Source organism: Nerophis lumbriciformis, linkage group LG05 (assembly GCF_033978685.3).
Source record: "Nerophis lumbriciformis linkage group LG05, RoL_Nlum_v2.1, whole genome shotgun sequence".
NCBI lineage: Eukaryota > Metazoa > Chordata > Actinopteri > Syngnathiformes > Syngnathidae > Nerophis > Nerophis lumbriciformis.
The window spans coordinates 27905269-27917636 of record NC_084552.2 but is presented as its reverse complement, the minus strand read 5'-3'; the positions used below and the strand labels follow the sequence as shown (position 1 = coordinate 27917636).

General features: G+C 40.0%; 1 protein-coding gene across 9 annotated transcripts in view; it reads left to right on the top strand.

The window, feature by feature from the left end:
- LOC133606716 (sodium/potassium/calcium exchanger 2-like) overlaps positions 1-12368 on the top strand; it is a 118932-nt gene that overhangs the window by 77461 nt on the left and 29103 nt on the right. For 5 of the 9 annotated variants that reach the window (XM_061960974.1, XM_061960973.1, XM_072913177.1 and 2 more), the window contains one exon: positions 2826-2876. The exons of the other annotated variants lie outside the window; for them this stretch is intronic. In XM_061960974.1, coding sequence (XP_061816958.1) covers positions 2826-2876 — 51 coding nt within the window. The remainder of the gene's footprint in view (positions 1-2825; positions 2877-12368) is intronic. 9 annotated transcript variants of the gene reach the window in all.

Here is a 12368-nt window from a genome sequence, read left to right as displayed (position 1 = left end):
CAGAATAGCACCCATTAGCAGACATTACCTTGCGTTTTGTTTCACAATATCATGCAAAACCAACTTTTCTTACCTTCTGGTACCTGCTGATGTGTATTTGAAATCTGGATAAGTCCTGAAAATTTGTGCACGTTCGACACTGTAGTCTGTGACGCCGTAGTCGATTGTTATTCATCCTCCGCTGTTGCCATTTCTAATATAACGTAGCGTAAAGTTGTAACTTATATCTCGCTATGGAAGTACTACCAGTGCAGTGGGCTTACATAATTCACCCGCGGAACTTTAGTTATTAGAGAGTTCCGGTCAGACGGTTTTTCACGGGACACACGGGTTGAGGAGATGCTGCTCCGTTATTGAGTCTGAATGTCATTAAAACAGTTAGCGCCATCTTTTGACACTTCTTCCACTCCCGTCCTTGCACGCTACACCGCTACAACAAAAATGACGGGGAGAAGACGCTGCCGAAGGTGAGCCACGTAAATAAGACCGCCCACAAAACGCCGCATCCTGAAGCGACTGTCAGAAAGCGGCTTGAAGATGATCTGTAAAACATAATCTATGCAACATTTTGACCAAAGAACTACCATTACATGTTATGTAGACCACAAGGAAGTGTTTCCAATTTAGAAAAAAATAATAATAATATGACTCCTTTAATGCGCCTTATAATACGGTGTGCCCTATGGTCCGGAAAATACGGTACACGTTGTGACCTGTTTTGCACAATAGCCAAATATTAGCGACATTGATTTAGTCAGTGCTCACGCCGAGGAACTACTTTTAGTAACACGGAGGTAACGTAGCTACTTGTACTGCACCTATAGACCTATTAAGCCAGTAAACTGTCGCACCGCCTCTGAGTTGCGGTTAGATTACAAATCATGCCTCACACCTGTATGGTAGAAGGTGGTGTCCATAAGCCGAGAAGTTGGTCCACTTTGAAATTCAATTTAGAGCTGAAGACATGGCGAGGACGACACGGCAAAACGCTCGTTTTCTCCCAGCATTTTTTTTTACCTGAGGAGTGAGAATTAAGATAAATTCATCATCAACACCTAATTTAGGTCAAAACATGTAGAATATGCTGAACAAAATTAAGTATTATTAAGTATTATTAAACTGTTAGCGCTAATTGGTGGATAATCGTACACTATTTGCCAAAAGTATTTGGCCACCTATCCAAATGATGAGAATCAGGTGTCCTAATCACTTGGCCCGGTGTATAAAATCAAGCACTTAGGCATGGAGACTGTGTCTACAAACATTTGTGAAAGAATGGGCCGCTCTCAGTGATTTCCAGCGTGGAACTGTCATAGGATGCCACCTGTGCAACAAATCCAGTCTTGAAATTTCCTCGCTCCTAAATATTCCTAAGTCAACTTTATTATAGGAAAAGTGAAGAGTTTGGGAACAACAGCAACTCAGCCACCAAGTGGTAGGCCATGTAAACTGACAGAGAGGGGTCTGCGGATGCTGAAGTGCATAGTGCAAAGACTTTCTGCACAGTCAGTTGCTACAGAGCTCCAAATTTCATATGACCTTCCAGTTAGCCCACATACAGTACGTAGATAGCTTCATGGAATGGGTTTCCATGGCCGAGCAGCTGCATCAAAGCCATACATCACCAAGTCCAATGCAAAGCATGGAATGCAGTGGTGTAAAGCACGTCGCCCCTGGACTCTAGAGCAGTGGTAACGCCTTCTCTGGAATGAAGAATCACACTTTTCCATCTGGCAATCTGATGGACCTGTCTGGGTTTGGAGGTTGCCAGGAGAACGCTACATTTTGGACTGCATTGTGACGAGTGTGAAATTTGGTGGAGGAGGAATTATGGTGTGGGGTTGTTTTTCAGGAGTTGGGCTTGGCCCCTTAGTTCCAGTTAAAGGAATTTTGAATGCTCCAGGATACCAAAACATTTTGGACAATTCCATGGGATGGCACTTCAAGGTCACATGTGAGTAAAGGCAGGTGGCCAAATACCTTTGGCAATATAGTGTATGTTAGATGACTTTGCTGCTGGTTTGAATACCCAGGTAAGTTCGTCACTTACCCGTGTCACCTATTTTTGAACTTATGTCACTCAACGATGACCTGTACTGTATTTTGAGAACAAAAGCCAGAACGAACAAGAACAAAGCCGATACGAATAACACGGAAAAATCGCGTTCTTGTATCGCAATCTTTTGCATGCATCTGTTGGACGAGTCGAGTGGTTCTCACATTCTTTTCACCAAGTACCCCCTCAGAAAACACTCGGCTCTCCAAGTACCACCTTAATGACCAACATTAAAAATACAGTAGCATAGTAGGCCTAAGTACTCATTAAAACACGGTAGAGGTTTTATTTAACCAAGTGGTTATTTGGCGTACCACAAGATAGATCCCTGGACTAGTTCTTTACCTAGCATGATTGGGTTGCCTTCAAAACAAACCGGCATGTTGTTAAGCTGTGAGTGCTGATTGTGAACTTAGGGTGGTGGCGTTGGTGATTTGGCTGAGTCGTCATGCAGATGTGCTGATGTCGCCTGGATCCTACGCTGAAGACAAATGCAGACTCATTAAGCTTGTGTGCAGAGGAGAGGAGGACTCATCTTTTTTTTTTTTTTAAGTTATTTTATTGTTTTGGTTGCATGTTGAGACGCCCCTTCTTATACCCCCGTTTAGCTGTTTCTGTTCGAACCCGCTTTTGTTTCTGCTTTGCGCTCATGCCGCCGATGACTTTGCAGACTCTTTTAAGTGTTTAGTTGTGTGCTGTCATGTTCACTTTTTTCCTTTTCTCTGTGTGTCCGTTGCCCTTACCCTTGTCTTTTGCTGTGACGCTGTAGAGCTGGGGACTTATGGGAAACTAAAATATTATCACTCAATGACTGAGGAAGGTAAGCCCCAAACGTTTTCACTTGATTCTTTGGTGGCATCCTTTTGTTGCTCCATCTTCATCAACGGCCATGTGGCCTCGACATCTTCAGTGGGGTTTTTTTCTTATTTTTGCTTGTGGTTTCTGTTTGATTTGGTACATTCTTTAGTTGTATGTATTATTTTATTTTCTCATATATGAGTGTGTGTGGGGGTGTGTGTATAGTAGGGGTGTGGGAAAAAATCGATTCGAATTCGAATCGTGATTCTCATGTTGTGCGATTCAGAATCGATTCTCATTTAAAAAAAATCGATTTTATGTATTTATTTATTTATTTATTTATTTATTTATTTATTTATTTATTTATTTATTTATTTATTTTATTATTATTTTTTTTGAATTAATTAATCCAACAAAACAATACACAGCAATACCATAACAATGCAATCCTATTCCAAAACCAAACCCGACCCAGCAACACTCAGAACTGCAATAAACAGAGCAATTGAGAGGAGACACAAACACGACACAGAACAAACCAAAAGTAGTGAAACAAAAATGAATATTATCAACAACAGTATCAATATTAGTTACAATTTCAACATAGCAGTGATTAAAAATCCCTCATTGACATTATCATTAGACATTTATAAAAAATTAAAAACATTAACAATAGTGGCTTACACTTGCATCACATCTCATAAGCTTGACAACACACTGTGTCCAATATTTTCCCAAAAATAAAATAAGTCATATTTTTGGTTCATTTAATAGTTAAAACAAATTTACATTATTGCAATCAGTTGAGAAAACATTGTCCTTTACAATTATAAAAGATTTTTACAAAAATCTACTACTCTGCTTGCATGTCAGCAGACTGGGGTAGATCCTGCTGAAATCCTATGTATTGAATGAATAGAGAATCCTTTTGAATCGGGAAAAAAATCGTTTTTGAATCGAGAATCGTGTTGAATTGAAAAAAAAAATCGATTTTGAATTGAATCGTGACCCCAAGAATCGATATTGAATTGAATCATGGGACACCCAAAGATTCACAGCCCTAGTGTATAGTGTTCCTGTGCTATATTTAATCATGTTTTATTGTATAATAAAAAGAGAGGCTTGCTTGTTCGACGTTCGTTCTTTTCGCGGGTTTTATTGCCGAGAAATTCATCATTGATGCCTCATCACTCCTTCCGAGCTTCCACTACTTTCACACACACACACATGCCTAAGATGTAGCCTATGTCGCCAAATTGCGCAAAGTGGAGTGACTCATCCTACCGATGGCTTCATAAGAGGCAGAGCTGAAGGGGACAATGAGCAGCCACAAGCTATTCTTAACATAAAACAAGGCAATGACACGTCTTTGTTGCCATGCAAACTGCGCAACTCTAATGTGTGCCCGCACGAGAAGCCCTTTTCTTTGTTTTCTTTGATAAAAAATGTTGATTTTTGGCAGATAATATGTCAATTTTCCACATTCAAAATGATTAGCTAGCATCTATTTCCCTAAATGTGCACAGGTATAGACTCCTGAACATTAAAAAGCAGTAAAACGCTGACATATTAAACTATAGTCGCTGTCGTTTTTACATTTAAGTGAGAGCAAGTTAATGCTAGTATCAATCAATCAATCAATCAAAGTTTATTTATACAGCCCTTAATCACAAGTGTCTCAAAGGGCTGCACAAGCCACAACGACATCCTATGCTCAGATCCCACATCAGGGCAAGAAAAAAACTCAACCCAATGGGATACAATTAGAAACCATGGAGGGGACCGCAGATGTGGGGACCCCCACGCCCCTGGGCGACCGGTGCAATGGACGTCGAGTGGATCTAGTTAATAGTGTGAGAGTCCAGTCCATAGTGGGGCCAGCAGGGGATCATATTGAGTTGAGACAAGTCAGCACCGCAGAGACGTCCCCAACTGATGCTTAGATGAGTGGTCCACTCCGGGTCCCGACTTTGAACAGCTAGCGCTTCATCTGTGGTCACCTAATAACCTCTCCTTGCAGGAGACGGGGGCAGAGCAAAAAAAGAGACGGCAGATCAACTGGTCTAAAAGGGGGGTCTATTTAAAGCAGGGGTGCTCATTACGTCGATCGCGAGCTACCGGTCGATCTCGGAGGGTGTGTCGGTCGATCACCAGCCAGCCATTAAAAAAATAGTCCTAAAAATGAGCGATCATAAATCTTCACTATGACGTCACTTTCGTCACTTGATTGACATTCACGGCACCCGAGGGTCTTCTGAGATGACGCTGGCTGCTGCCAGCTCATTAAAATTACTGACTGGAAGGCGAGAAACACTTTATTTCAACAGACTCTGGCGCCGTACCTGTCGTCAACTCCAAAGACCGACTGCACAGTTGCACAATAAAAGCGCTACTTCCTCCTGCCTGCGCTACCAAAATAAGAGTCTGAGAAAGCTGGCGTGCACAAGCTAGCAAGCTACGGAGTTTGCCGACAATGTATTTCTTGTAAAGTGTATCCAAAGGAGTACGGAAGCTGGATAAATAAAATGCCAAAAACCAACCATTTTCATGTGGTATTGGACAGAAAGGAGGACTTTTTTTCTCCTCCATTCGAAAATGCGGACCTTATTAGCACCACTGTCTGATTCCAATCAATGCAAGTCATCAGAATCAGGTAATACACCAACTTATATTCTTGTCTTCATGAAAGAAAGGAATCTATATGTGTTAAACATGCTTGTATTATCTCTAAACACTTTTAACTTATTAACAATATTAACTATATGTGTTGAACATGCTTGTTTTATCTTTAAACACCTTTAACTTATTACCAATATTAACTATAAGTGTTAAACATGCTTGTATTATCTTTAAACACCTTTAACTTGTTAACAATATTAACTATATGTGTTAAACATGCTTGTATTATCTTTAAACACCTTTAACTTGTTAACAATATTAACTATGTGTTAAACATTCTTGTATTATCACTAAACACCTTTAATTTATTAACAATATTAACTATATGTGTTAAACATGCTTGTATTATCATTAAACACCTTTAACTTGTTAACAAAAACATATATTTCATAAATAAGTAAATATAAATTATATATATAAATGAGGTAGATCCCCACGACTTGATCAATTGAAAAGTAGCTCGCCTGCAGAAAAAGTGTGAGCACCCCTGATTTAAAGGCTAGTGTATACAAATTAGTTTTAAGATAGGTAAGTTTTAAGATAGTAAGTATTCACCTTCACCTTTATTATGACGAGAGAAGCTCTATTAGTTTCTTGTTAAAAAAGGCCACCTTAAAAGCAAATATTCAAGTGCTCATGCGCAGTATATGCTATTATTTTGTAGTTGATACAAATATACCAGGAAACAAAACAATAAATTCATAAGTATATACAGTCGTGGTCAAAAGTTTACATACAATTGTAAAGAACATAATGTCATGGCTGTCTTGATTTTCCAATCATTTCTACAACTCTTATTTTTGTGTGATAGAGTGATTGGAGCACATACTTGTTGGTCACAAAAAACATTCATGAAGTTTGGTTCTTTTATGAATTTATTATGGATCTACTGAAAATGTGACCAAATCCACTGGGTCAAAGGTATACAGTACATACAGCAATGTTAATATAACAGCAAAACAGGCCCAGAGCATAATACTACCACCACCATGCTTGACGGTAGGATTGGTGTTCCTAGGATTAAAGGCCTCACCTTTTCTCCTCCAAACATATTGCTGGGTATTGTGGCCAAACAGCTCAATTTTTGTTTCATCTGACATCACATGGACAAAGATAAGACTTTCTGGAGGAAAGTTCTGTGGTCAGATGAAACAAACATTGAGCTGTTTGGCCACAATACCCAGCAATATGTTTGGAGGAGAAAAGGTGAGGCCTTTAATCCGAGGAACACCAAGCCTACCTTTAAGCCTGGTGGTGGTAGTATTATGTTCTGGGCCTGTTTTGCTGCCAATGGAACTGGTGCTTTACAGAGAGTAAATGGGACAATGAAAAAGAAGAATTACCTCCAAATTCTTCAGGACAACGTAAAATCATCAGCCCGGAGGTTGAGTCTTGGGCGCAGTTGGGTGTTCCAACAGGACAATGACCCCAAACACACGTCAAAAGTGGTGAAGGAATGGCTAAATCAGGCTAGAATTAAGGTTTTAGAATGGCCTTCTCAAAGTACTGACTTAAACATATGGACAATGCTGAAGAAACAAGTCCATGTCAAAAAACCAACACATTTAGCTGAACTGCACCAATTTTGTCAAGAGGAGTGGCCAAAAGTTCAACCAGAAGCTTGCCAGAAGCTTGTGGATGGCTACCAAAAGCGCCTTATTGCAGTGAAACTTGCCAAGGGACATGTAACCAAATATTAACATTGCTGTATGTATACTTTTGACCCAGCAGATTTGGTCACATTTTCAGTAGACCCATAATAAATTCATAAAAGAGCCAAACTTCATTAATGTTTTTTGTGCCCAACATGTATGTGCTCCAATCACTCTATCACAAAACAATAAGACTTGTAGAAATTATTGGAAACCCAAGACAGCCATGACATTATGTTCTTTACAATTGTATGTAAACTTTTGAGCACGACTGTATATCAAATGCACAAAAGGGGAGATAACTAAACATAGTTAGCATGCTAGCAGGGTAACTCATGTTTTTTTGTGGAATATGTTTGCCTTTAAAGCAAATATCGAAGTGTTTATATTAGGGCTGTCAGTAACAAGTTAACTATAATTTCCTTTAAAGGTGCTAATTTTAACGTGCATGCGGCCTGTCTGACTCTCTGTGAATTTCGTAGCGTGGGGAAATTTAACTGCGTTCAGTTACTGCTGAGCCACGAGCGGGAAAAAAAGTAGCACATTACCCCTTTTGTCCACGATGACCGCGATCCGTCATCACTGCAGCAAATGCCTGTTGGAGCTCTTGCATTCAGAGGGCTAGAGCTTCACTTCTTTGTTTGGATTACAGTTACAATTACAAAGTGGTTGAGATACAAAAATATAAAACAATATACAAATACAAATCTAGATTAAATTGAGAGAGGGAATACAGTAAGAGCATGCTAGCACGTTTAATCATGCTTGTTGTCAAATATGGCTGCCTTTAACACTAATATCAAAATGCTCAAAATTCAAAATAATATAAGCTACTGTACAATATGAATTAGTTGGTCAGTTAAATGGCTGCCTTTTAAAGCAAATATTACATGTATGTATAGTAAATACAAATAATAATTCGATTACTGATTTTTTGGTTTTCTATGTATCTTTTTTATAATATTGATACATTCATGTGTGTTTATTGCTGGTGTTGTATTTGCCTTTTCATCATACAGGTTATGGATCCCTTCAACATAGAAAAAAAATGATTCTAACCGAGACAAAAAGCTCACACCCACCATTAAAATAAACCCTGAGTCACGGGCATCCTCATCCGAATGACGGCATGGAGTAATGTGTGATGACGATGATTCAGCTGTCGTATGAAGACTTGTTTCCAACAACAAAAACTTATGCTAAAGATAGAAGAGTTGTTAAAAAAACAACACAAATGACAGAATGGTGTGCGTTTGAGTGTGATAGAGCAGTGGTCCCCAACCACCGGGGCCGCGGCCCGGTACCGGTCCGTGGATCGATTGGTACCGGGCCGCACAAGAAATTTAAAAAAAATAAATAAATAAATAAATGTTTTTATTTTTTTTATATTTCTGGTTCCTACATTATACATCAATATACAAACCCCGTTTCCATATGAGTTCGGAAATTGTGTTAGATGTAAATATAAACGGAATACAATGCGTGGCGCAGTGGAAGAATGGCCGTGCGCGACCCGAGGGTCCCTGGTTCAATCCCCACCTAGTACCAACCTCGTCATGTCCGTTGTGTCCTGAGCAAGACACTTCACCCTTGCTCCTGATGGGTGCTGGTTAGCGCCTTGCATGGCAGCTCCCTCCATCAGTGTGTGAATGTGTGTGTGAATGGGTAAATGTGGAAGTAGTGTCAAAGCGCTTTGAGTACCTTGAAGGTAGAAAAGCGCTATACAAGTACAACCCATTTGCAAATCCTTTTCAACCCATATTCAATTGAATGCACTACAAAGACAAGATATTTGATGTTCAAACTCATAAACTTAATTTTTGTTTTGCAAATAATAATTAACCTAGAATTTCATGGCTGCAACACGTGCCAAAGTAGTTGGGAAAGGGCATGTTGAAATGTGGACTCGTCAGACCACAGAACACTTTTCCACTTTGTATCAGTCCAACTTAGATGAGCTCAGGCCCAGCGAAGCCGACGGCGTTTCCGGGTGTTGTTGATAAACGGTTTTCGCCTTGCATAGGAGAGTTTTAACTTGCACTTACAGATGTAGCTGTCACGTTCGGGGCGCATGATGATACGGGGTTTTGTTCTCCCAAGATGCAAAGGACGAATCCGGACAGGACTTGCAGGTAACACTTGATTTAATAATAAAACAACACAAAACAGGTACAAAACAGAAAACAAACCGACTGAAAAAGGTGCCGAGCGCACCGGAAGCTAAGGCTACAACTTATCAAAGACTGTGACACTTAGCAGGGGCTAGGAGACAAGCAAAAACTTACGTAGCAGTCGCGTGACGCAAATAAAGAAACCAGGCTGACTGACTGGAAAAGGCAGTCTTAAATAATGTCAGTGATTACAACAGGTGCGCGTCAGAAACACATGCGGCAGGTGGAATTAATATGTAACTATGGTAACCAACTCAAAGGTGCACAGACAGGAACAAAATGAGTCCAAGACTAACAGAAAACACATGTGACCCGAAAACCCAAACAGAAATATGATCCGGGCAGCGAATCATAACAGTAGCGACCAATTGTAGTTACTGACAGTGGGTTTCTGAAGTGTTCCTGAGCCCATGTGGTGATATCCTTTACACACTGATGTCGCTTGTTGATGCAGTACAGCCTGAGGGATCGAAGGTCACGGGCTTAGCTGCTTATGTGCAGTGATTTCTCCAGATTCTCTGAACCCTTTGATGATATTACGGACCGTAGATGGTGAAATCCCTAAATTCCTTGCAATAGCTGGTTGAGAAAGGTTTTTCTTAAACTGTTCAACAATTTTCTCACGCAACTGTTGACAAAGTGGTGACCCTCACCCCATCCTTGTTTGTGAATGACTGAGCATTTCATAGAATCTACTTTTATACCCAATCATGGCACCCACCTGTTCCCAATTTGCCTGTTCACCTGTGGGATGTTCCAAATAAGTATTTGATGAGCATTCCTCAACTTTATCAGTATTTATTGCCACCTTTCCCAACTTCTTTGTCACGTGTTGCTGGCATCAAATTCTAAAGTTAATGGTTATTTGCAAAAAAAAAAAAATGTTTATCAGTTTGAACATCAAATATGTTGTCTTTGTAGCATATTCAACTGAATATGGGTTGAAAATTATTTGCAAATCATTGTATTCCATTTATATTTACATCTAACACAATTTCCCAACTCATATGGAAACGGGGTTTGTAGATCAGTACATTCTACATTACATATCAATATAGTACAGTGGTTCTTAACCTGGGTTCGATCGAACCCTAGGGGTTCGGTGAGTCGGGCTCAGGGGTTCGGTGGAGGTCAAGACACGACTCATCGTGTAAATAAAAACTTCTCCCTATCGGCGTATTATGGATACGAAAACAGCAGAAGTCACACTGATTTATTGTGAGATCATGCACTGTGTTGGTTTTGTTCTTTGAACAAGGTGATGTTCATGCATGGTTCATTTTGTGCACTGGAAAAAAAACATATAACTTTGTCTTGAATTTGAAAAAAAAAAATATATATATATATATATATATATATATATATATATATATATTTTTTTTTTTTTTTTTTTTTTTTTTTTTTTTTTTTTTTTCATTAAAGAAGGGTTCGTTGAATGCGCATATGAAGCAGGTGGGGTTCTGTACCACCAACAAGGTTAAGAACCACTGATATAGATCAATACAGTCTGCAGGGATACAGTCCGTAAGCACACATGATTGTATTTTTTTATGACAAAAAAAATAAAAAATAAAAAAATAACCCTCATCCCCCCACCCCCCGGTCCGTGGGACACATTTTCAAGCGTTGACCGGTCCGCAGTTACAAAAAGGTTGGGGACCACTGTGATAGAGGACATGTGGCGAAGGCTGGTGGTGCTTAATGATTTTGCCGGAAGGTCGCAGACGTGTGTTGACATGGTCCGGGGGAGCGCATATCGACTTGACACTGACAAATCGGCCCACTAAAAACTGAAAAAAAAAAGAAAACCTCCAAACATCAACAGCAATATTCCTCACTGACTGCAATAGGCTGTTGGTTATATGAAGGACGGACGTTGAGTTAAAGACGGACGGCAATTACCACGGGGTGGGCTCGCGTGTGTGGCTCATGGCTTACGTAAGAGGAAAGGTCATGGCGTTCCATTGATGAGCCATTTCAATTTCAGGCGCGTCAACGCTTTCCAGTTAGTCCATCGACCGCTGTTGCCCAGCCAAGATTGAAGACACATGTCCCCGTCATTCGCACGAGAGCACCACTTTTTTAAGTTAGTATTGTTTTAGGCACCATTTGTTACTACAGGGGTGTCAAAGTCATTTTAGCTCAGGGGCCGCTTGCAGGAAAATCTATTCCCAAGTGGGCTGGAATGGTAAAATCATGGCATGATAACTTAAAAATAAAGACAACTCCAGGTTGTTCTCTTTGTTTTACTGTCTGAAAAAGTACAAATCACAAATAATCAAAACACTTCAAATTTGTTGAAAACTCTGAGGAAATTGATGCCGTTTCAAAAACCCAATGATCTTAGACTTGGTCTCAGTGTATCTACAAAGCCATGATTAAACTTTAAGTCACAGTCTTTCTGGGAGTGAACAAAAAACACAACATGTAAACTCTTCTAGGTATCAAATACCTCTTTTGTCATGTCCAAGTATCAATGCAGTGCTAACTCAACAAACCGTAAGAAACAGAGGTAAAAATTAGAGATGTCCGATATTATCGGCCGATAAATGCTTTAAAATGTCAATCAATCAATCAATCAATGTTTATTTATATAGCTCTAAATCACAAGTGTCTCAAAGGGCTGCACAAGCCACAACGACATTCTCGGTACAGAGTAGGGATGTCCCGATCCGATATTTGGATCGGATCGGCCGCCGATATTTGCCAAAAAATGCGTATCGGCAAGGCATGGGAAAATGCCAATCCAGATCCAGTTTTAAAAAAAAACTTCGGTCCGTGTTTTCCAACGCACCGATCTAAATAATACATTCCACTTTTCTGCTGCTCCCTTATTTCCGTTCCGCATTTTCCAGCACACCTTCAACACATCCACAGGTCTGTGGATTCTCACGCAGTTGCTTTTAGCTGCTGGCATTACACGACAGGCTCTTCTCACTCTTTCCTGTGTCTCCCTCTCACAGACAGCAAGCGCACCTTCTTACACACGTCACATACTGTCACGTCATATAC